The 26,857-nt window shown below is 36.6% G+C and overlaps 1 protein-coding gene across 3 annotated transcripts in view; it reads left to right on the forward strand.

The window, feature by feature from the left end:
• The window catches only part of tkv (thickveins), a 93,099-nt gene that overhangs the window by 29,675 nt on the left and 36,567 nt on the right, over positions 1–26,857 (forward strand). Inside the window, exon 1 of one of the 3 annotated variants that reach the window (XM_069058037.1) lies at positions 7,018–7,039. The exons of the other annotated variants lie outside the window; for them this stretch is intronic. Within the exon in view, the coding sequence (XP_068914138.1) occupies positions 7,033–7,039 (7 nt within the window). The 5' untranslated portion in view covers positions 7,018–7,032. Of the gene's footprint in view, positions 1–7,017; positions 7,040–26,857 lie in introns of those variants that run through there. 3 annotated transcript variants of the gene reach the window in all.

Raw genomic sequence — 26,857 nt, forward strand, 5'->3', positions numbered from 1 at the left:
GACGCGGAACGTGTAATTTTGCACAGATAAAATAGACATACTCGGTGGCATTTAAAAAATACAATATGACCTAATCCGTTTAACCTTCGTCGCACCTGTTATCGCCAAAAGTGATCCAAATAGGGACGGGGATCGTGAGAGAGCAGCTGGAGCAGCTTAAGGGTATTGCGTATAATGAGGACGTGATCTTGAAAGGAAAAATTTAACGGAATGCAGCGAGATGACAGTCATCGCCGATCGAGAAGTGAATGATGAAGGTGTGTAGGAAGATAAAGATTTTGCATCAATCATAAGTGCAAAACACGTGTCTGACATGTGAGTTCTCGCAACTGGAGGTTTTAAACACTTCCACAAGACAAGAGCTTTTTTGGTAAATTTAGTTCATCTAAAGTCTCCAAAAGTTGACAATTTGGCATTTGGGCAAAATTTTGGATGAAAAAATAAGATACTTTAACCAATGCCAATTGTGTTCCATTAGAAAGACGTAGCTCATAGGATGCAGTAATTGCGTACAACGTCTACAGTTTTGGCAGTTGAGGGTCGTGGATCATCTCGTTCCAAAACGTAGCAGCAAGAGTCACTTGAGAAATGTGTAAAACTAGTACGTTCGCCGCAAGATATTAATGACAGTGAAATATGGTAATGAATCAAGATAGTTTACATTCTATTGTTACAAATTCATGAACATTGGGATCAAGTGAAAGAACGTACACGCAGAAAGTCAAAGGGACAACAACGAGGTGAACCACCTGCAAGATATCTAGAACAGATCAGTTTCAAAAAACGCATAAGGCACGGACAAAAGTTTACTAAAGCGAAGAGGTGTGCGGAACAAATCTCATGCTGTGGCAGATGCGAAGGAGGAAAGAATTCAGCGGAAAAGGAACAGAAGTGAATGACAACAAATAGTCATCGGGAGGGGCCAGAGGACCGGTGGGTCAAGCACCATCGGCGACGACTCTGTCGAATTTGGCGAATATCGGTGCCGCGGGGTCACAGTTCACCGTCGGTCGGGTAAACGACACGTGCCCACGTACCCATTACCAGGTTCGTAAAGCGCGGCCCACGCTCTTTCACCTGATGACCATCTGGTCCTCCGCCCGAACTTCCATCGTTTATCCAGTTATTAAAAGAGCCCCGTATCTTCGCTTTTATTAATTGCACAAGGTGGACGTGGGTGATCCCGGTTCCTTCTCTCTCTCCACGTCGACGTTTTTGGCGAACGGGCCCATTAATTCGGAAAAGACAAGGCAAGAGATTAGAGAGAGCCGGGGCTACGCCCACGCCCGACTATGGGCATAGCCGTCGCGGGTCAAGGCGCGCGCCTCCTCCGGTGTCATTTACAACTGTCAGAGGCGCACATGTGTTCGGATTAATCCCGTTTTGTAAGTCCGTTTCTGTGGATTAGAACGTACGACCGAGGTACCACGACGCCCACACGACGAGATTGTTTGTTTTAGTTTTCGGGGTTATTTTAATTAATTTGGAACAGGTGAACGCGCGCCGCGCCATCGTCGACGTTCTCGGTGTCGGCGATGGCCACGACGATGATTCCGCACAATTCCGATGCACACCATCTGGTGCGAAACGCGACTCTAATTGTGTTTATAAATCAAAGATAAGTTCATCTATCTATATGTAAATTGAGCAAGAGGAAGATCACAACAGTTTCGTATGAAACCGTCTGTTCTCGTGGGATCTTGCTATGAACACCAGGTCCCGGGGGACAATTATAAAGCGGAATTCTTTAGGCGTGACGGATCAGGTGTCGTGAAACTGGTGCAGCATCGACGATTGCGACACGACACCAGTGTTGGTGGTGTTTTTTTTTTCGTTGTTCTTATCTTAACAGATAAATAAGGCAACCATCATCAGAATTCAGAATCATGTTTCCAAGAAATCTGCACAGTAAGTCAGCTTTGTTAAACTTCGTTATCGTGCCCAGTCAGTTAATTTACGACGTTGCAGACCGAGACCGAGAAGTTTTCAGAAGTGGGAGTCGAGGAACCGTCAAGATTCAATAATAAGAAGTGAAGCGAAGGCAATTTTGGGAGGTTTTTGTACTTGGAAATTGACATTATTTGACAAGGTTGCGTAGCAAATCAATTCGATGTAATTTCAATTGGTGACGGTTGAATTCTTGATACTTTGGTGAATCTGTTGCTTCTCGGATGGCAAGTTGACAAATAGAAGTACGAGTGACACTCAGTGTGGAATGGGTTGAAGAATCTGAAGAAATGCAAGACTAAAAGGATAGATAAAAATTGGTCAGGATACAGAGCCAACAGTATTCCAACTTTTGTAACTTTTTCAAAATACTCTGATCCAGTGGTTTTTAACCGGTAGAGAGTGAGTAGGAAGACATGAAAGGAAAATGTCACTTTATACGGGAAACCTAATATTTGAAAAATGGGACATGTCTAAATTGTTTAAGCTGAAATAAATTATTTTTCACAATGCCATTCCTTATTTTTGTAAAATTATTTTCTCCTGCTGCCCTTCGAAATTCGAAATATTGGTGGTAATTAAGATAACTAGAACGAAGCAATCACAGTTGTATGTTTTAGATACAAATAGATATGGTTTACAGATAGCTCCTCTCAACGTTCCTAATTTATGATCATCCTAATTCGTGTCATCGCACACGAACACGAATTTTGATAATAATCTTTATCAACAACCACTTTAAAGATAGCCGAAGAGTTAAATTCATTTTGTTTATTTATGAAGATCATGGTAGAAGAGTGCGAAATAACATGAAGAAATGGAATTAGGGAAGAAATGAATGGATGCGTGCTGATTCGAAGAAAATGAATGGAAGAGCAGAAATAATTCAAGTTGAAAAATAGTTGCAAAATTGTAGACAATCAGCAAGGAATAGTTATTTATAGTAAGAGTGAAGAATGCAAAACTTTCGTTCACGCGAATTGCGGAGCGTAGTGGACGATTCAATTCAAGTGAACGAAAGCGGCCTCAAGTCTCGAGTGCTGTATTTGGTTTTGTTTCGATACCTCCTTAGGAAGTCAGTCTGCAAGAATTGGAAAAGTTTACGAGGGAATGAAAACCAGTGAGTGAAAAACGATGAGCGAAAGTGAAGTGAACAAAAGAGAAACCTTCACTCACTGGTAACTATGGATACAGAGTCACTTTCTAGGGAGGTATCGAACAAAATACAATAACATGATCAGTGCAAGATGAGAAAAAGGTTTAAGTAAGCATGTTGAAAAATACTAAAAGAGTACTCCTGAATGGAGACGTAGAATAAAAATATACATAGTGCGTTATAGAGGACAAAGAACTCCACCAGTAGAAACATATTTTGTATGAAGCACTTCAAAATCTGACAAATTGTGCATTTACTAAGTGTTCACATAGTTGACATGCCAAAAACAGAATTCCACGTACCTACGACAAGTGCTAAAATAAATGTATCACGTACTGCAACCATTTGACATCGAACCTGACACTGAAATACTAGCAAGGATTAGTGTCCCTCGAAATACTAAAATATCAATTGGCAACATTACCAAGTGGATCTAGCCGCCGTAGCAGCAATAAAGGTTTGCGGTGGTAGTTCACGCGACGCGGCATTAATCCTGTCGCCCATTGTAATTTCTCACGAGATCGGATTAGCGAACAATTTGTATTGTGACACTCTTGTTATTACGTTTTCTGTCATCCTGTACACATAGAGGGTGGAAGGACCTGGCTCACGTCCACCATCAAAGATTTATGGTAAAAAGCAAACGAAATAAAAGGGAATCCCTTGTGGAGCCTTGAGGTACACGCTCGGAACATCTCCGTATGACCTGTCTAATCGCAAGTTTTCTTTGGTGGTCTTTGTTTTTCGATATTCTAGACACCATCGTGACTGTCGATGTCGTTTTTTTTTTTTGTCTTCTTTCGTCGCGTTTTCGGCGTGGGCGTTGGGTGCGATTTAATGCGAATAGACACGGTCGACGGCTTCTCGACGTATGGCATGTGTGAATCGTAAAAATTTAGATTTACAACAGAACACGAAGCCACAAATTAACTGTTAACTCTCCACCCACCCGGGTCGGAACAACTGGAACATGAGCGTTTAGCGTCGAGGACCTCGACGACAATTAGCTCTTCTTCTTTTTTCGTGGCCCGTTCCGTTTCTTTTTTTCCGGGACGTGTTTATTAATCGTCTCCTTTACCACACTGATTGGGGTCATTATTCATTCGATTGTCGACGGTGCGGAGCTGTCGTGCTCATTTTTGTCCATTACGGAACGGATTTATCGCGTCTTCTAACGCCGGGGCCTTTAATAGAGTTGTAAAAGTCCACGGTTATTAATTATTTTTAATTGGGTTTCGTTGTGCGGACAAAAAGCTATTTGTTAGTTGTGTTTTATCGCAGTGCCATATATCCCACGGAGCAATTACAGAATCGGTTTTTACACGGGGCCCGGTCCGTAAATTACCAATTTACAAAACTGTTATTATGTTAATGATGTTGCCACGACGATTTCATTATCTGGAATGGTTTTTTTTCGGGGGTCTTCGACGGGCTACTGGTGCGTTTCGCAGGTGAACGATTGACATTTTGATTGAATTCGGTGGCGGCGTGGATCGTAAATTCTTAGATACAACATCTGTTCGATGTCAACTATTATTATCAATTCGAAGGGGGGAAACGGCGTGATAAATATCGTGTCTGCCATTAAGCGGTCTAGTTGGGTTGTTAATTGAGCGTTTCAAGAATTACAGGCTCAATTATTTCGGTTGTTGGAGTGGTTCCTTTTTTTTACCTGATAGGAGATTTTGGTTCTTTAAAGGTACCGTCATTATGCGTTTTACAATTGCCATTAAAGACGACTGGGAAGGTTTGATTATATGGTATTAGGTGACTACTGTTTAAGCGGGAGATGTAGTTTGTGATGTCGATTGTTGATTTGTAGGCCGGGATATTAAATTATAGATATCTTAACCGCGTAAACGTATGTTCAGTCAAATACTTGATTCTTTAAGGCCCGGTTGCATAAAGCTTAGTTAACATCGTGTCAGCTAACAACGCGTCAAGTCGGAAATCCGACCATTTGATTGGCTGATTCAAATCCAATGTTAAATATCCCCCAATCAGATCGCTTGACAGTATGTTAACTTTAACAACGAATTGACATCGCTTTATGCAACCGGGCCTAAATGATGCAGCTTTGTAGAAAATGTGTTCGAGAAGAGTCGTTTCTTAAAATTGGATTGACATGAACAACAGTCGAAGTACAATGTAGATTTTTTGTGATAGAATGTAACCCATCAGTGTCTCAGGGTCGGCAGAAACAGATTAGAGGAAGAATTGAAAAGATCGTTATTTACAAAATGATTTAAGCAATAATGGACAAAACGCATGGAAGTTTCGAAACGGTTTTGCGAGTGCGAGTAAGATTTGCGGGCCGAGGCGATAGCCGAGGCTTGCAAATTCGAGCACTCGCAAACGTGCCGTTTCTGGCCTAATGATACAAATAACTAAATGACGATAATAATCTCAAACATTCTAATTTGTAAAAGATTAATTCAGAGAAGAAAGAATACGTATGTGTGAAGTGTTGGGCTTCACAGTAGACTGATTTAAGCTCGATGGAAAGCGTGTGGATAAATTTTAATAAAATAAATGTGTTTAAATTTACAACAATTAAGATAATCTTTTGGAAGGATATTCTAGCCTAGCCGAATTTCTTTTATTAAGTTGAAGTAGCTGAATATTTCGTTTTGCAGTTTTAGTTTTTTAAGGATATACATATTTAGGGTTACTGAACTTTATTCATTTAAACTACATATATCGAAAAAAATATATCATCCAGATAATCTAAGTACATATGTACAGTATTCTCAATTTTGTTGTAGGTCGTAAAATTTTATGGTAATTCAAGTTAAAGATGAGGCGGGAGTCGGGAGTGACTCTCTAAAATACGTGAAATTATTGGTGTAATGAGTAATTTTAATAAGGATGTACGGTTTAGCTAGATTAACCTGGTTATAGTTATTAGTTCGAGAAAAATAATTTTTCAAACCGTAAAATTATTTTTCTTTATACCATACTGTTATTAGGATTTATCAGTACTCAATGCTTGATTGATATGATACCTATAACAGACTAGGCCATTATTCAAAATTATCAGACCGAGGCCGTTATTTTTGCTACCGTTGCTACGGTTACGGCATAGATGACAACTAAATTTAATTTTTGAAGTAAAGAGAAATGTCAGTCTTACAAATAAATCATCGTTAAATGTTAAGTATTATTGGTATAAAGAAAACTATAAAACAACATAGGGCCGATATGGATATAACAGACTCGGTTGATTATAAAATCTCGGCTCCGCCTCGATTTTACAATACCTCAACCATGTCTGTTATATAACCCATATCGGCCTAAAGGCCCATACACAATGGCGTTAACGTTACGTCGAAGTTAAAACGTTAATGTTAACGTTAGATCTAGAAATTCAAAATTACATGTATTTCATTGTGGACCGTTCACAATGACGTTATGATGAAAATTAATGTTGCATGAAATTGTTAGCGTTAACGTTAGTTCTAGAAATATTCTGGATTCTTAACGTTACATTCTAACATTAGCGAACGGAAATAATTTATAAAAAGTACTGAAATACATGTAATTAGATCTAACGTTAACATTAACGTTTTAACATCGACGTAACGTTAACGCCATTGTGAAAGAGCTGTAATACCGTTATATACTATAATTATCGGCTCTGATTTTATTGGAAATATATAAACCCCTGATTTTTTTTGCTGGTTTGCCGCTTTGGCAAGTTTGACCCTTTGACCAGTTTAATCATCAACTAATTAACTAAGTTAGCCGTTTTTACAACCGTACAGCCCTACTTGCAAGAGCATTTTTTTAAAGACATTTTCATTTTAAAGCAGTTTTATATTATGTATCTGTAGTTCTTCATCACAAATATATTTCTTGTTTCTACAGTATTGATTTTTTTTTCTGTTTTCAGGTGAGTTCGTCAATAGATTTTTTGAAAACCCGTGACCATGTTTGGTAAGATTGTTTTGAACTTTTCTGCAGAATTATATTTTTTTAAGCAAAACTTTTTTAAAATTTATTGTCAAATGTAATTCAACGGAAACATTTTTAAGCTCAAAGATGCTAAAAAAAATCAAATTTTAATATGTTCCGGTTGTTTGACAATATTATTCTCAGCCTTGAATTATAAACAATTTTCACATTATCAACACGCAATTGTGATTTCTATGTGTGATGTGTCCACATTAAAATGTTTAATGTTTATCGAGACTTAATTTTACGCCATCCTGTTAACTAACATAGATGTGTTCACACGGATTATTAATTTTATTAATCTTAACTAATGTACATATTTACCAGGTATTTTTGCTCGTCTGTGCAATTTGTCTGCTTTACCGCAGATTAGCAATTAGCATTTAATTTATTTTATTTTTGAAACATTTATTACCTTTATTTTTTTTTTTATCCATAACGCTCAGTAATCCCAGCTCTAATTGAAAAATAATCCCATGTCTCATAGCCTTAATTATATTAATGGTGTAGTAATTGTGAATAATTTATGGTAAATTATCTTTGCAATTATCATTAGACACTTTTTTCTGATGCGTTCGACTGTAGGAGGGCCGTTTCAAATTTCTTTTACTGATCCGTTGATAATCTCTTTCCAAATACGTATTTTATGATTTTACTAATTGGATGGTACTCTGGTGGAACCAAATCGGGTGAATATTGAATGTGTGGGCATCGTTTTAAGTACCGTGGAAATTGCGAACCTGTGGGCTGACACATTGTCTTGAAAAGAGACATTTTTTGATGTATTTTTTTAAAGAAGTTTCGCCACAGAGTGTTGAATTAAGGATTAAGCAAGAGTGATTTGTTTCCCAAAAAACTTTTACTTCTGTAATAATAATAGTAATCATAGGGCGGGCAGTCCTACTACTGTGAAAATACTACATATCAGTTAAGTTAAGCAACGGCGGGTGTGGCCGGTGTTTGGATGGATTCACTACTTTGTAGCTTCATTACTTGATTTTTTAGCACCATCAGCTGTAATCCGTAATGTTGTATGAATAAACTGCGACGTGGTTGTCGTGTAAAAAGTGGGTGTAGAACAAAGTAAATGATATGTTTTAAAGTGCTTTCAAAGTAATTATCATTACTTGATGGAAATATCTGCAGTGATAAATAAATCCGGCCTCGATGCCATGTCCCATGTTGTTATACTGTTAATTGTCTGTATAATAATTTAATCGATGAAATTATTTTCTATTTAATGTTTTACGTAAATGGACATTACTTGAGCTCTAACTGTGTACTACTTTTCAGGAATTGTCGCACAATTGTCGTTTTGACGAGCATAATTATTTCAGTAATGACGATGATTGAAACGAGCGGCAGCAATAAAAAATAACAAATGTTTACTGCAGAATTGAAATTTTATGGAATATTTGCAACAGTAATACCATTAAAATTTTTTTTTTTTGAAGGTTACAACGAAACAGTGTAGGTAATCACAATTGCATGATGTTCAATCATCATTTACGTAATTATTGTACCTTTGCGTTTCGTGTACATTAATGTTGCTAATAAAAAAGCTATAAATCACTAAATAAACGTGAAGATGATGATGACAGACAATGAGAGTTGAAAACTTAACACATGTTACAGCCGCCAACAGTGAACGATGAATTCAAGAATCAAATTAGTCAAAACAACAGAATTTATGACAGCGTATTTTACCAACAGAATAAATGTCTAAACTAAAAAGTTGTTGAAATTTTTTATTTATTCCCTTTATGGTTGCGTCTAAAATGGGCCTTTCTTCACAAGTGTAATAAAGCACCTTTTATTCACCTGTACGCGAAACGAGCAGTTTGCGTACCTAAAACAGGCCGCGAAATTTAATTTCACTATTTGGGAACTTTATTTCAAACTTTTAGTACACTTGGACTTGACCAAATTTTCTCTGATTCGTTACAGAAATAAAGAAAATGGAAAATTAATTTTCACTTTAAGTTTTATTTGTTTTTTGTAATACATAATTTAATTTTACAGCGACAATGCATCTTATCCATAAAGCAGTTGTTTATACTTTGGGATTACAACATTCGCTACACTCGTGTGTGTAAACTTCCCTCTTGTTAAATAAAAATAGTACTTGTAGTTGACATACTATTCTCTACTGATAGTGCCACGTGTACACATTGCACGTTCTTGTTGTTAAGGTTGTGGTAAGCCTGAAAAATTTCGAGTTCTTGGATCAGTGGAATTTTTGTTCAGTCGTTAAGGACACTCTGTAAAAAGGATAGTCTTTCGGTGTGACATTCGCATTTAATTTTTCATTTCGGTTTTTGTCGTCCTGTCACCAGCAGCGAAACAAGATCGATTATCGCGAGATGTGAAAGAACAAAGAACCAACAGAAGTTGAACAACATCTGACAGGAAACCGCGAAGGATAAGTTCATCGAAAAGGGCAAAAAATCCCGAAAAGAGCCGGCATTTGTTTCGGCGGATAATTTTTTTGCGCGCGTTCTTGGTGAAAAATCATCCGGTTGAGCATTTCCGACAAATCCGAACAGATGTACGACATTTTTTTTGGTGTCGTCTTTGTGAAGAAGTGAGACGCAAGCGACAAAAGCCAATTAGAAGCGGTCGCGCGAGATCGCGTCCGACTGTGATCCTTCGTTTCGGACCGAATTTATTTTGAAACCGTCTGCGAATGCGGCGTTTTCGTCACGACAGGTCTCTCTCGAAAGTAAGTGCGAAGAGCGACGGGGGCTATCTACTATTTTGAGAAAAGTGCGCGGGTGACACGCTCACCACAATCATCGAAAATAATTGTTGGACGCCGAAGAGAAAAAAAGACGAGAGTCGGTCGAGTGACATGGGACCTGCGATGTCCGTCGTCACTAACAAGCCGCATCACCGACGAAATTAAACGAGGTGATGTTAGATAAAGGCCGAAACGTGCACGCATCAGGACCTGACAACGTGAAGGAGAATAATTGGACGGACACACACACACACACCACCACCACCGCCCTTATCTCGGCGACGTATGCAATTAATCGGAACGTGTGGCCGCACCTTCGCGCGTACAGGACGTACAGGTGGCCCAGGTTTTAACACCACCAATGAAAGTTTGACTTGTTGTAATGATGTTGACAACCGACGTTTAGTTGCGTTCAAAGAATAGGGTAATAAAAGTTAGTTGGATGACTTCTAATGTTACCAAAAAAAAAAAGATGGAGGAGACAGAAAGAAGTAAGTGAGACGTAAACAAGACGAGCTAAATGTGTCACCGAGTCCAGTCTACAATTCATAGGACACTTCTAGCGAAGGTCTAATTGTGGATAGTGGCGGTGCTAACTTTAGCCCCAAGTACATTACAGAACTAGTAATAGGAAAGAGTCATAGCACTACGTGAAATTTTTGTCCTCACTAGCAACGTTCTGTACAATGCAGATTTACACGCTTTTGGTGCACTCTTGTTCATGACAGAAAAGGAAGCACGTGTTGAGTTCCAGACCGACATGCGAAGGAAAAGTATCCTAGTCTAGAATAGGATATTTTGGTCATTGTTCACTTTAACTACTTCTGGAATTTTCGCGTACAGCCTCAGGGCGTCCTCCTAGATCGTTTCCCACCATTCAAACCTGCAAGTGCATGTGAATTTTCTTTACCCTTTAGTTATACTAAGACATTGGCGCGACCTTGAAACACAACAAGAGAGAAAAAAGGCATTTGCACAAGGTTTGAATGGTGGGAAACGATCTTTGAGGACGCCCTGAGGGTGTCTAGCCAGAAAAAACGCGAAAATTCCAGAAGTAGTTAAAGTGCACAATTACCGATATTTTATATTTTTTGGATACGTTTCGTTACATTGCCTAAACTTTTGAGCCAACCTGGATAATAGATAATACGTGCTAATTCATACGAGGGTCCTGGAGCAATGACGAAATCTTAGATATTCATAACCAAGTAGATTTGCGGATCACCTCCAAAAGAAGAAATTTCGATAGAAAGAACAACATCGATGTGATTGATGTAAATTGGAAAATAATAACGGAGTGAAACGAGAGCCGTGAGCTATAATACTTGTTATAACAAGTTTTGAATTTGAAAAGAATTCTTAATTTGCCAACAACATTTAGTTAGCATAACACAAGAGAGTTTTTGTTATTCATACATTAGCGATTTTGACGAGCAGTTCATCCACAAATGCTTAAATAGAATTTGTTTTGCTAATTTTTATTTGCTTCTGTTGTTGTTTTATTTACAAAATAGATGTCCATTCTCCATTAATCACGTTTCTTATACATTTTACCGTCACATCCTTGATGGTGATTCTAATTTTGAACGGTACGTATTCACAACGATATGAATGATTAGATGCGATTTAGAATTACATAACGAGATCTCTTTTAATCGTGTTGACGTTAACATATGAGTACATAAATTAAGCTCACTTAGAGTCGGTTTGGCGTCTTTTCAGAGTGCAGTCAATGCGTCAAAGTTAAATGATTTTCAGTCGGATACCTTTGATGTGCCATCAGGTACATACACAACGAGGAGGAACTCGTTTGGGTTCGGTGTTTTTGTTGTTTATTAATGATATGAGGTTATTTCCGACGGGCTCCGGTTTGTTTTATGTTGAGCCTTGAATCTTTTCAAAAAAGACCGTCCTAAGTTATCACATCATACAGGAATAATTTGTTACAAGATAAGTTAAAATTAAACACACAGAAATATAGATTCTTTAGTTGTTATTATATTGTCATCACAAGAGCAAATCCTTTTCTACAGCATCCAGTGGTTTAGAAAACAGTACAAGAAGTTTTGTTGTATTTAAAGAGGGCGTAAGTTTTAATTATACCAATTAAAATGTTTCAGCTTCCTTTAATTAACACAGAACTTAGATTTTTAATGGGTTTGCCTTTAGGGTATTACTGTTATAAAATATAGTCTGATCAAATAGTAGCTGTGTCAATTTTTTTAAACTAGATAATCTCCTTGGTTAACTAATAATAAGGTATAAGGGACAGTATCTATACATATTTTGAAATCAAAACTACGAAGTGTACTTATTTTAATGATTACCTACAGGGTGATGTAATTAATTTAAAAAGAAAAATTATCTTTGCGGTCACTAAATGGAGTGCTATAGTTATAGTTGCACTATTTATGGGAAATTGTTCGTTGCTGTATTTTTGACAGTTCAGTGGAAATGATCACTTTTATTTTAGAATATTGTGTGGAGACCATTTTCTTGCTATAATTTCGCTAATGTGTTTGTTGACTTTTTCAAAACAGTACTAACTCTTAGTGTTCAGCGAAGAAGTTGATATGATTCTGGTGTACATATTTTGAAAATCAAAATAATCCTTTCGCATTGCAATCGTGCAGAAAACGTTACTCTGACCAGCCAAAAACAATTCAGCTTATTAGGACAAAATTTGCGTCAGGTAGGTTTGTTGGTTGGCCTGCATGGTTACCAGATCTAAACCCGTGCGAGCTAGGAGCGGATCTTGTCATCCACCCTGCATACATTGTACCTACATGGTTTTTTAAACACTTGTTCCTTACTATTTAATTTTGGTACACTCAACACACCCATCTCCATTTGCGAACATCCCGTTAATTTACGGCGTAATTGGCGTGTAAATCCACGAGACCCGACCATATGGTCGGGTGCGAGGGGGCAACAAAAATTCAGACATTAAATCTCGGCCTACGTATGTAGCGTCCTGTTCTCGCGTCTAAAGGCTCGTCCATAATGGTATAAGTGCAAACGGTGTGTACGAGCGGTAATTATTTTGAGTTTTGAGTTGCACCTTCACGGTTTCACTAATTGGTTGCGATTTATCGACGCAAGGATATATTATGTAACTCGTTATTTTCGTTGGAGTGTTGTGGGTGCGATTTCCGACACGGTCGGGAACAAACAGATGATAGGGGGTGATACCGGGGTTAAATTATGTTTGTCGGGGGAGTTATGGGTTTTCAGGTTGGGGCCGGAAAAACAAGGAAAATTGAAAACGACCGGATTTCGAGAGGGATTTTAAAGATCCATGTGTTATCGCCCGATGTGGGAAAATCCAGTAAAGAGATAATTTCATAAATATTTTTGTGCGGATCAGACACAACAACAACAATAAGAGATTTTACTGTATGGCATTTTATGCAATGTGTACTGTCTTTTGTGTTGCAAGGAATTAATCATTACCTACTTGAAATGTGTGGTTCATAATAGCAAATACATATGACTAAAAACTGATTGATATGGAAAAACGACACACGTGTTATATCTTTACGATTTTCTGTGAACAATATTGTTATTTTACTCAAATAAATTTCTTGAAACTGATAATAGTTATTTACGAACCGAGTGCGAGAAGACATTTTTCGCGCATCATTTGAGGCACGAGCGACGAAAGAGCGAGTGCTTCATTTGCGCGAATGTGCTGAGCTGAATACGTCTTCTCGCTGGAGGATTTCACAAATTTAATTTACTTTTTTTGATCAATTCACTTATCTTATTAAAAGCGTCGCTCTTCTGTTGTATAAATGTTAATTGCTAAGAATTCCGTCATTATTTATTATTCATTATTAATCATTTATTTAATATATTTAAATTTACGGAAGCCTATATGTGAAATTCTGTGATATGCAGCAGAGAAAGTTGCCATAAAACATTCTAAAGAAGATGTGCTTACATTTTCAACATTATCAAGTGTTCTGAAAATGGTGTATTTGTTGACGAATCACATTAAATAGATAAACCATTACGTTTTAGTTAATCGATTTCTTTTTGAATACCTAATTAACTGCTTTTATTTAGTGTTTAGTGTTTATTATTATTTTTTAATTTCCAATTTCAACCTTCGTCCTTATCATTTATTTTTTTTTTTACCAGCGAACAATTCTATTTGTTCTCCTTATCTACGGTTTTATTAATTAACTAGCTTTCGTCATATTCAGCCTTCTACAAATTCTTTATCTTCTTGGTAATTTTTCTTGCGTGCATTATTCTTACATAAAAATTCATTTATCATTCTTATCTCGAGGTTCGCGTGTAATTTATGTCGTCTACTTTGGCGCTGTTGAATTATGTTGCTGGATTTTTTTTTATCTAATATTACGACTACACTCTCTTTGTTTTTATCCTCTTTTCTCATGTTCTACCCATACTTGGCTACAATTTTTTTATTATTTTCTTTCACGTCGTTAAAGCCGTCCACTCTCAAGTTAAATCTGCAACAGGTGTGATTTGGTACATTTTTATTTACATTTTGTCGTCATTTACTTTTAAAGTTTCAATTTCTACCTAATTCTTGAACAAAGAATCCTGCGCTTCATAATAATGCCATTACGTTTTGATTCTTATTGGAAAAATTGAGATACGTATGGTCACCCGTTACGTAAGCGCACTTTTAATGAAAAAAGGAACCCGTTCCATCGAACCCCGATAGTGCGTTATCTTAATTATTGTGTACAACACCGAGCAAACTTGCAGGTGGTATGCAAATGGTGCTTTGGTGGTCCGTTCAGAATAAGAAATAAAATCGAGATTTTAAAAGCTGCATTCCTCTGTTCCCCGATTAGGTGTTAACCTCTCTCTCTCTTTCTCTTTTTCTCTTTGTGCGTTTTGTCGTGGGCGACGATGCATGCCGATTTTTTTCCGCACGTTCTCCTCCAACTTTCTTGTTGGATGAGCCCCCAAGGCCCGACATCTTCGGAGTCAACCTGGTTCGCGAAGCCTGGTAGTAACGCATGACTAAGTAATGGACGTTCCGATAATGGCACCGATGATTGATTAATAAACTTCTGCCTAGCTGACCGAACCGGAGGAATCTCTCTTGTTGGTCCACGGCCGAGCGGTCGCAGGTGTTTGCCAGGATTAATTCGCAACGGAGATGAATCCTGAGGCTGTTATTCGGAGGAAACGTAATAAGGACTAATATCCGATATCTGCAAGAGTAATGAACGCGTACGTGTGTCATTTGCGATGCGATTTGTGATGGAAAGTTGGCGTAATGTCGGTGTAACGTTGCGATTTGAAATTTTTCATCTGACAGGACATTTGTTTTCTGTTCGAAATAGACGGCCAGAACCGTGACAGTCATTTGACGACCGTCATATTAACATAATTAGGTTTTCGTCATTCCAAAAAGTAATATGTAATGTGATAGTATGTATTAACAAAGACATGTAATGATGATTATATTTATGTGGAGTAATTACGTTTATTCGTTCAAACTATCAAGGTACAAATACACTGAGGTGGACCACATCATAATATGAATAAGCAACATTAAAAATTCATGATTATATGTAATTTGTAATATGTACAAGGTTTGGGTTTCCATGATGTAAGTTGAAAACATGAGCATTTTTAAAATAGCAATTTTGTGTCATTAGTCATTACCTACGAGTGGGTATTTTTTCTTAAAATTAATAGCCGTGTCTTTTTATATGTATTTGAAATATAATAGAAATAGAGTAATAGAATAGAGAAATCATCCTGCAATAAAATAGCACAGCTTCTTTTTCCATGGGAAAAGAGTTCAATGCTTTTTGTTCACTATAAATTAGTAAGTCAGGTGTTGCCAGAATGAGACAAAGTACAGAAACAGAATTATTAATATTATGTGTTGAGTTCCACATAAAATTGATAATATGAATGAAACGTTGTCAAGTAATAGTTATTTACGAACCGAGTGCGAGAAGACATTTTTCACGCATCATTATTTGAGGGACGAATTTGAGGCGCGAATCTGCTGAATACGTCTTTTCGCATCGAAGTTTCTACATTTCCAGTGCAGAACCCGGAAATACCATATCTTGCAGTTGACTTGCCCATTTACACTTATTTATTTAAATCTGTTGACGATTTTACTCTGTAAGTTTTGCTGTCAACGGTGTTAAATGTAAATAGAATAAGATAAGATTTATCTTGGTCGAATGTCAAAAGTTAATATCTACTCTTCCGGCAGTTCCCGTATTTAGATTTTAATTTCAAATCTCTTTGAGGTTTAAGTACATATGTGTACATTTTGGACGTACAATTTACAAAGTAAATTTTCATTATCAGCGTCATAGTTTTTGAAAATGAATCTCGTAAGAGCTCGAAATGATTTTGGAATAAAAAATGGCTATTCAGTTATGTACTTTATTTTAAATCAAAAATAAAACTTTTTTTTTATTAAAACATTTCCGGTTTCGTTGAATTTCTGTGAGCCTTTAAATTTATAAGTAATTAGTGTTCTATTTAAAGTAACGAACATGGAGTGACTTACATGTGTATTTTTTTTTTAATTGACAGCTGCCAACAAACATTTTTGTTATTTAAGAATCATATAAAGTTTCACGTTTTTATTATAAAGTTTTTAGTTATTATATAACGTTTAGTTAATTACTCATTACAGCCCGTGAATATTTTTGGCAGAAAAGCAAGTTAAAATCTAGAACGTATTTAACAGAAACCATATCATTTTTGATTCTAGTTTTTCTTTCTTGAGGATGTGGACCACAAGCGTTGCGTCTTTGCAAACATTTCTGAAATTTAAAAAAAGCAAAGTATACAAAATACCGGGCGGTTTTCTGAAACTCCAGATTTGAATACAATTGCATTTTCATTGGATAGACTGATTCGAGCAACCAATATACCATAATATGAATAATTATGAAATAAGATAACAACGTATTTGAATTATCTACATTACCCCCTAGTTTTTCGATCTATCAGAGATCTAGAGATTATGAAAGCTCAATGATGAGTCTGAGCAGAATGACTCCTATCTAAGTATTTTACATACGAGTAATTTCTACCTGAATGAGAGGAATATTTGAGATTGCTGTCTTGAAAAGTGCAATTTTTCCTCTTGATCTAAATGTTGAAAGTTCTTACAGAATTTTTAAATCTCGTCAATTTTAATTGGATTCTGTGGAGTGTTTTCTCCGATGGACCATTCTTCGCCCAGAGTGGAACAATGCATTCTCATTACGGTGCTGTCCATGTTGTCCTCGCACAAACGTCTTTCTTGAACCTCCAGGTCTCGAATTTGGACTTGTTCATCCACAGTACTTTTTTTATTGTAGGATTGTCAAACTAACAAGCTGTTTCTGTTTTAAATTTTACTTATTTCCTGTTCTTTACGTGTTTTAAATGGTTTTTTCGCTACCATCTTCGCGGATAATGATTATTGTTCGCTCGGATGAATTACGCCACTCGCCTGCGGCTCGTGACACAAGATCATCCTCACGAAAATAGCCATTATTATCCGCTATTTTTCATATTATGTACTTCATTGTACATTACTATTACTGTAATTGGTATTTTCACAGATAGTTTTGGAGTGTTTTAAAATTAATGGACGCTAGTGTGGATTTGTTAGTTCATGATTAGAAACACGAAAAACTATTATGACAGCTTGAATTCAAATTCAAAAAAATACAGCATTCCAAGCATTTTGTGGTTGATGAATGGTTTTTAGGAAATTTTCAGAATACCGAAGATAGAGTTATTGCATCTATTTTTTTTTTTTAATTTTTGACGTGTCGCTAAAGGTGAAATATTATTTTAATAATTCACATTAATCATTATCAAAAATTCAAACTAACGAACTTTATTTTTCTTTTGCCGGTAGATGTCATCAAATTTGATATTGGGTGTGTTTCCCATTCTGCTAAAATAAAAATTGTCCCTTTATATTGTTGCAAATTACTTGTGCCACTGTGTATTGATGCGTCGTTCATCGCATTTTTTTAATTTTTCCTTTTATGGGCGACGACGTAGAAGAATCCACGATCAGTCAGTCCACTCGACTCCTCCACGATGGAATGTCCGCATAATCACGGCTTGTTTTCCTGAATTATTGTACAAATTAAAGGCTGGACGACGTAATCGAGCGCCGCATGACTCGGTAGCGGTGGCGATAAATCAACCGGTATTTACAAACAAAACGTTAGAGCCGCCAATAAAAAATGATTTAACGTCGGCAATTAAGAAATTAAAAGTTGCGAGGGGGGAGGCGAAAGGATGAAAATTAAAATCGAAACGGCGCTAAGTGATTGGTCGTTGGCGGCGTTAATGTCGACGCCGACAACGTGTCTCGACACCGGGAGGCGAACATAAACGTCCACCGTACGAAGCAGCTCTTCGATAATTAGCATCGTACGCGATTTTAGAACCGATAACGTAGCGACGTGGAAACCGAAGAACCGTAGGCAGGAGATAAACGCGGCACTTGCGGTCGCATCTTGATTATTACGTCGTCGCTTACGATGCGTTTCCGCGGTAAACGGACACTTAGTCGGATTGACGGGAGGTGATGGGGAGAAAAAAGTGGTAATGGGAGCAGACACGGATATGCGAGATGCGACCAGCGCAAATACCTAATGATAACGATAAGGAGTGATTTAGATGAGCGGAGACGTAAGTTAAGTGGCATGAAATTTAAGCGCGCCAACCCCCTTCCCGGCAGCTGTTTTGTAATTAATTAAGACGCGAACGCCCACTTGCACTTCCAAAATACACGGGCCGTTGTATTTTTCACTTTAAGGAGGATTTTCGAATGGAAAACAACACGGGTGCGCTTACAATGTTGCACGATATTAATGAGTCGGTTTAAAGAGTTGGAAGGGAAAAAGAGTGCGTCTTCTGGTGAGCTTTTACAAATGAATTGGGTTATTTTGATGTGGGAGGATGATCTCGCACCAAAAAATGAAAGAAAAAAACGTGAGTCGACGGGTAAATCATTTTGAGGAGTTTGACTGTTTTGATTTTTGATGGGAAAGTGTGGGAGGTATTAAATAAATGAAAATAGGGAAATGTCAGAGTGGGAGTATTTAAGAATAGAATTTGCACAACACAGATTAAGCGGATGAAGAAGTAGGTGGTAAAAAAGCAAAAGGAAAATAAATTTATATTCTGTGTTTTGAAAAGTGCCAAAAATATGACTGAGTGGTATATTAAGAAATTGGACGAAGTTTAGATGAACTCAAATTTAAATTGCAGTGTAATAGTAATAATAATATCGGAATATGTGTAGGAGTGATGACGTTTATTTGTGGATTTTTCAAACATGACGAGACAAAGACAAAAACAAAATTTGAGTGTTTTGAACATTGGGTGTGAAAGCGAGAAAGAAAGAAGCGAGAAGGTTTGTAAGAAAGTAAATACATATAAACAACTTTGAACAGTAACGATTAAGCACAGTAAAGTACAACCAAAATGATTCAAATTGTTGGTACGACAAGTAATTTTAAGTATAATTTCTTTTTAACAAATGCTCATTTTCAAGAGATTTTGTAATATGTACTTACAATTGTTTACGATAGTTACAAGGCGTATCTAAAAATAAAAGCTAAACATAACTTCACTAAACCTTGTTAGAGTAGGTAATGAAATAAGCACTAAATTATGGTACATATTTTATTTTTTATTATGAGAGGTGTTAAAACTGTCCACCACCTTCTTCATGGCATATCGTGATTCTATTTCTTTATTTCATTTATTACATTTTGAAGTGAATTCACAAATCTGAAGCTTTTATGCCGGATTAGCTGCTAACAGTTCCGGAACAGAAGCCATGCGGTAAGGATATAAATGCAAATCCTTTTTTAATAATTTTGTGTGGCACGTTTTTAAGAGTCCGGTTTAGTCTCAAATTTTGTGTCTTGTTTGTCATCGCATTGTATTTTTCAAAAAAAAAAAACCCCAAACTAAAATGGTTTACTCAATTGAGCAAAAAAAAGTTTTTTTTTAAGTAGCGGAGGCTAACAAAAGTTGATGCAGTTGAGGAAATAATGGGGAATGAAGTAAAAACTTCCCTCCGTCATTTATCTCAAGAGATAAATCTTGCCGTGAAAACCAAACAAAATTTCTCTCAAAAAGGCTCTTGACCGGACATTTATTTAGACTCACGATGTTTCTTATTTGTTACTGATGTTTTTCTCTTTTTCAGGTGAGTTGCATCATTTGATTTTTTGAAAACTTAGGAGCATGCTTGGTAAGGTTAATTTTCCTCTACATGTTTTTTTAAATACATATTGTTCGATTTATTGTCATTAACTTTGCTTAAAAAGTTTTCAAAAGTTTTTTGTTAATGATTCCATAGATAATACTCATTTAGTAGAAGTTTTGAGAGGTTAGTCTTTGTGAATTAGCTTCTTTATGTTTTTTGTGTATTTTCTTCAATAAATCAGTATAATTAGTAGATTTTCTTATAAAATAACCAATGCCAAGATGTCAGCACAAGAACATTAATAAATTTTGTGGATTTTTATGTCAACAAATAATGTGTGAATTCAGAAAAAAGCAGGAGATTCGACCATTGCTGAAAACTCTGTTTCTAATTTTGTTATTCTATTCAAACCGCGTTACGATATTTTCAAAAACATGAAGTTTCTTGACCTGCTTCAAGTATTTATTTGCTCACGCTGTTTGATGTCTGAAAGATTTCATTATTTTACGAAATACGTTATTTCCACATTGATACTAAGACTTCTTAGTTGCATCATTAACGTTAGATGCATTTTGTGTGTTTTTTTTTAATATTTTATGTATCTCCGCTTTTATTTAATCAATTATTATTATTCATCATAGTGTCATATTCGAAAATATCGAATATTATTATCTATCATCACAAACATTCTTGGTTTATGTTTTTTGCGAGCATTTAAAAGTACCCTGAGATCAAAAAAAAATTCGAGTTGGCTGTGACCAAAAATTTCAGTTGGCAATTCGTTAAAATTTCAATTATTACATGTCAGTCTTAAAAGTTAAGTTAGTGATTTGGAGAACGTTTAAATCTTGATTTTCATAAAGGTGTGCATTATGTGTCGGTTGTAAAAGAATCACGAATTAGAGTAAATGTTCGAAATGTCTGCCTTCAGCTTCCAAACATAATGCTACTCTCCTCGCTTCATGTTTTCAAATGACCTTCGCAAAGTCGGGACATCAATTAAATTGCAGTTATCAGTAATTAGTTGCATTAATTCGGGAATTGTGCCAGGCCTGTTTTTGAACACGTTGTTTTTCAGGTATGGAAAAACAAAATAATCAAGGCAAGTTGTTGGTAAGTGCCTTGAAAGTCCGGAATGACAATTACTATTGTAATTGATGACATTTGAATTAAATTTTTACGTGCTGCCAACTGTCTCGATTTTTTTTTTTTTTTTTTGTTCGACACTGTCAGAATTTGAGAATTTTCTCCTATGTGAACGGATTTTGATAAATTTGTCAACTTGTCAAAACGAAACGTCAAGCTAATTTTAATGATTTTCAGCGATTTGGAGCCTTTGGGGGGGCTCGTCGAACAAAAAAACGTTGTATTCATCTCGTTCTTGTGTAATTTGGCCTTTTTTTGGCACTCGTGGACCTTTAAAACTCTCGTTTCACTCGAGTTTTAAACTGGCCCACTCATGGCAAAAAAGCCCAAATTACACACGAACTCGTTAAATAAACTACTATTTCGACCGCACGGTACTTTGGAAAAAATTTTTCTTGGGAATCCTTTTTCCATTATTTATTCTTCGACAGTTCATTAGATTAATCTGTAGAAAATTTAGTTTCTTAAGGTCCATTGGGGAAGCAGAAGAATGTGTACTTTCGATTTCTCCTGTTTTCTTATACTGTCGAGATCACTCGTGAAGTACAAATTTTGGAAGCTTTTGTCTCGAATATTCAGAATACACAGGTCATTTTCTGATCGGAGAAAGAACCATCCGGCCAATTGCTCTCGGGCAATTTCATTTTATAATTGATTGGACGTTTCCTGCATAAATCCGATGATGGGATCCACTTGGTCGAAATTAATGGGCATTTAACTGGACGGGAATTGTTCACCGGCTGTGTCATCATCTCTCCTCCCGTTCAATTGATCCAATTTGCGTCTCTGATGCGGGTCATGGAAACTGTTAATAAATCTGGTCAACCTCTCCGACGACGACGTTGGAAACGCACACCGCAAACCAGTAGACTCCTTCCTGAATCTCTCGCGATAATCTTCCAGCCATCTGGATTTTTGTTGCCGCGTTATCCGGTAGTACCCGACATAATTATTCACCATGTCGAGTATAAAACTAATGTCCTGTTTAGAGGCGATTGACCAACGGCAGTTCTCTTAATCGAGCCGTTTTCTCGTTTGTTCCCAGGACTAGCTCAGCTCCAGTTCGACGCGTTCCTTTTCCGATGCACAACCGCCAATTAAATGTTACACACACATCGGTAGTACCGCGCGATGGGAAAACGGATGCTCCAAGAAGCGACAAGACCCAGGCAGCGAGGTGGTCTCGACGTTTTTACAGTAGCGTTTACCAGTAATTGGTACTACGCGGGTCACGTGGCGCAGTTTTCACTTTTGCTCGGCGACGATGGTACCGGACTGTATAACCGTTTGGTGTTTGGACGTACCCAAAAAAAAAGTTAAATTTGCAGTACCTAACGAACTCGTTAAGAGAGCAAATGATGGAAATTACAGTGTCATTTTCGCAGAATCTGTTGAAAAGAGTGTTTGACTGGAGACATCGATTAATTGGCGACGATGACGAAATGACAAATTGAAACTTGGAGACAGTACTGCTTCTTCCTGTCGTGGACGGTTATGCAATCAACATTTTTGAAATATGTTGTTTTTATATTGTGTTGTTGCCTTTGATTTATTGGAATATTTTCATAAGGTCAAGGTGCAAGGATTTTTTTCTGAATAAAAAAAAAGAAACGGTTCTAATATTATTAATGAGAGTAGAATCCATTACTATTATTATTATTATTATTATTTGGAAATTGTGATACAGTGTGTATGCATGGTAAAAAAAAAACAAGTGCCTGCCCAATTGGCAACTGGATCATAGGAAGTTTAAAAATTCGTCAGTGTTTATAAAATTTTGTAGAACCGGAACATTTCTTTAACATTCCATTCCAAGATACCAACCATAAAGTTCTGATGCACTTTTAGGCATCATGTTGATCTTTAGAAATATACAGGGTGTTTCTGAAATAAGTGCGTTAATTTTAACTGGTAATAGAACTCATCAAAAGGAACAACTTTTCTCTCTGCCATTTTGGCGAAAAACGTTGCGTAATGGCTTAAAAAAGTAGGAAAGATTTTCCTAAAACCGTTCATATCCCCAAAACTAAGCTACCTTAAAACGTGAAGCAACCAGATTCTTACGAAGTGGATTTTTTGCTATACGGGTAGATTTATTTGAATTTCGATTTCGGCGTTAAAACACGTTTTTTCTGGATGAAAATGGATGTTTTTTTCATATTAGCGCTGATGTCAATTAGCCATTGCAGTATTTAGTGGCGTAGGGCTATTTTAGTGAAAAATCTCTCCAATTTTTTTTTGGAATTAACATCGTTTTTCGGCAAAATGGTAGATAGAAAAGTTGTTCCTTTTGACGAGTTCTATTACCAGTTAAAATTAACACACGTATTTCAGAAACACCCTGTATTCTAATGTGGAAAAAAGCTGTGCGTACCAATACGGTAAAGAATTTAGAAGTTGTCGGATTGTGAGAATGCTTTTGATAATGAAACACGAAACGAGTTCTGTGGCGAACGAGGAATCTCATATTGTCAGTTCTCTTGTCATATAAATACAATCGATTGGATTTAAATCAGTCTGATAGGACGTTCATGTTTGAAATGCATTTGTTTCACAGGATAATCTCTTTGTTTTCACACATTATTGAAGATAAATCATCATTATCATCAAATGAAGGGTGAGACTGTTGTCAATATTTATTATAAGCTATGATGCCCTTGACGTACTCCCAAGTTTGATACCTATTGACTGACGAACAGAAAGTGATTGAAATTGTAAGACTGTGTGAAACATGTTTCTTTCGTACTGCTTCAAACAACATTTTTTATGAATGCGATGACCTAACCCTTGGTTGTTGTTTTTACAGCTTTTTGAGCTCACTCCCTTGAAAATTAGATTTCGCGACCGCAACAGTCAACCGCGAACGTAGATTTCGCGCACTAGTGCTTCAAAATCATCCAAAAAGACGTAATGTTCGTTTCAAAAAATATTGTAGAAACTTCGATGCGCGAAGACGTATTCAGCGCATTCGCGCAAATGAAGCACTCGCTCCTTCGTCGCTCGTGCCTCAAATAATCCCCTCATGCGGATAATAATTTCTGTGATGTAACAAAATACATATACACTTGGTCTTTGGACGGAAATCGCGTACAACGCATTACTGTTACGTCCTGAATATTCACTTTTTCCCATTTTAATTTTAACTTTGTTGTCGTACCGTTGCTTTTGTTTATTTTAAATTGTTGAACCTATTCTGAAAACACGAATTCGAATATATATTGAGAAATGATGTGAACATAATGAATTTCTTTTATAAGCAACGTACTAATTATACTTTGTAGAACAATTATAAAACGATAAGGTTTTATTGTCAGTGTTTTTTAAATCTTAATGATTCTGTAGAATTTTATTTTAATTACACAAGTGGTTTATTGTGGCAGATCTTTCGTTGTTTGCTTCTTATTAAATACGCTCCAGTCTGTCGTAGTCGGATCAGTTTTGGTTTCACATTGTTAGTCAAGCTTAATTAAACAATACACCTGATGAAAAATTTTGTTTACATAGGACTCGTTGAAAAATATTTGGGACAGGATTTTCAGGTTTAAAAGTGGACACAATTAAACCGAACAATTCAAAAGTTGTTTGGATTTTTTGATGGGTCGTTCTTGTTCTTCCTCGTAACATTTTCTGGTACCGGTTGAATTATTTCGCGTAATTTTTTCTCGTCATAAATGTGACAGATGTTGGACATGAAAAACAGGCCGAAATGACAAAACGAGAACCGTCCCATCGAGATTCACCAAGTTCAAACGTCGAACGAGTTCAGTGGCCGACAATGTCGCAACGTTCGATAAAAATTTCGAAAACCTGGAAGAAATCGCCAACCGCGAGGAATTCCTACGTCGAAATCACCCAACGTAAATTACACGTTGTAATGTGGGTGATATTTACATTTGACAAACTACAAATTTACATTAATCTTTTATGGTGTGGGTGCTCTCGAGACTGGCGGAATTTATTTCTTAAAACAAAGATTCAGGAATTCGTTGGCTCGTTTCGTAATCTAATGGCAAATATTTGCGTCCCGGCCACGTAGATCAACCGAGATTACGTTAATTGGTACGTTTTGGTGGGTTTTCAGCTCGCAGATAAATCATACCTAGATCCAGAAATAACGGGACGCACCTGGATTTTCGGTCATCGTCGGATGGCGGTGGGACGCGGCGGGTGGAGGAGGTCTTCCGGAGGCGGCGGGGCGTAAAGCAGCGGCGGTCGTTCGTCATCTTAATGGGAGATTTATCAACCGTAATGTTGGTTGGAGGATTTGGCGGCGGTTCCGAGGCGCTAAATCACGTCAGGACTAACTAAATCACGGAGGACTTCTTTCTATCTGGTTCGCGGATTTTTTGAATCGAATCGGATTGTTTCATAAATCTAGACGACCGGATCTCGAAAGCGGAAAAATATATGTGACGTTTATGGAATTTTTGTGAGCGATCTATATTTAGAATTGACTGTTGTTCCAGTAAATATTGTAAGAGTTAAATACGATGCGAGTGTTAAAAATAGATCAAATTTGACGTTTGTACTAGGAGTAATTATCAAACGAACAATGGTGTAGTAATTAAAAAAAATCATAATAAACAATGTTCGTAAATTTTGAATGTGATAAGATATAAATGGAGAGATATTGGAGACAAAGAAAATCTACATGGAATATTACGTTGAGTACATGTAATACAATACACAATTAAAAATGTAAAAATAGAAGTAAAAAAAATGATGTAAAAGATTTTATCACGTGTAGATGTTAGGAAATGTAATCATGTAATCATTAAATATTATTATCAACGTCTACGACCGATATAATTCAATAAAGTTTTTTGTGGTCCAAAGATAATTATCGATAATGAAAAGGAATATTATTTTGGTATAATTTGCAGAAGACTTTTCTACGAGTCACTATGCTGAGAAGAGTCCAAATGGCAATATCAGATGTCGAACTACTGTTTTCTCAATTTCGTTGTAGGTCGTAAAATTTTATTGCATATAATGAGCGATTAACGGGCACAACAGTGGTTGGGTTTGAAAAGGTTGGGAAGTGGCGCGTGCCATTTACCGTACAATGTTAATCTGCAAAATGTACAATACAACCCTGCTTAAAATCTTACCTGCTAGTGGTAAACTAGGATTTGTAAAACCCGCGAGATCTTTAACATAAAGTACCATAAAATTTTACGACCTACAACCAAATTGAGAAAACAGTACATACTTCAAGACGTCGTGTGATCATTACCATTGCCAGAAAGAGCTGAAAATGGACTAAATAAATAAATGCAGCAAATAGATGAGATTATTGACTGAGAGATATCTCATGAATTACTTGTGAAAATTTGTAAATTGAAAGGTGTCATGATTTCAAATTTTTAAAAAATACACTCCCACAAGACAGCATATTGGGGTCAATATTTATTTATTCAAATCAGTCAACTATAATTAGAATAGATGCGAACTTCCCAGACGACGTTAGTTACAACAGGTCTTTTACCCACAGAACCAGTTGAGAACCTGTTACATTAGAGCTTTTGATACCATATGTTTATTTTTTCGATTTTCTAAATATGTTATTTTGTGCCACTAATAAGTATCTCTTGCGTTGATTCAATTTTTCATTTGAAATAATTTCTCCACAATAAAAGTTTTTTTCTCTGACGTTACGGCTCCAGTTGTCCATTATGAGAAAACGTGAACAAGAGAAAAAGAACGCTACCTATTAAAT

The sequence above is a fragment of the Tenebrio molitor genome, chromosome 9, assembly GCF_963966145.1.
Source record: "Tenebrio molitor chromosome 9, icTenMoli1.1, whole genome shotgun sequence".
Taxonomy (NCBI): domain Eukaryota; kingdom Metazoa; phylum Arthropoda; class Insecta; order Coleoptera; family Tenebrionidae; genus Tenebrio; species Tenebrio molitor.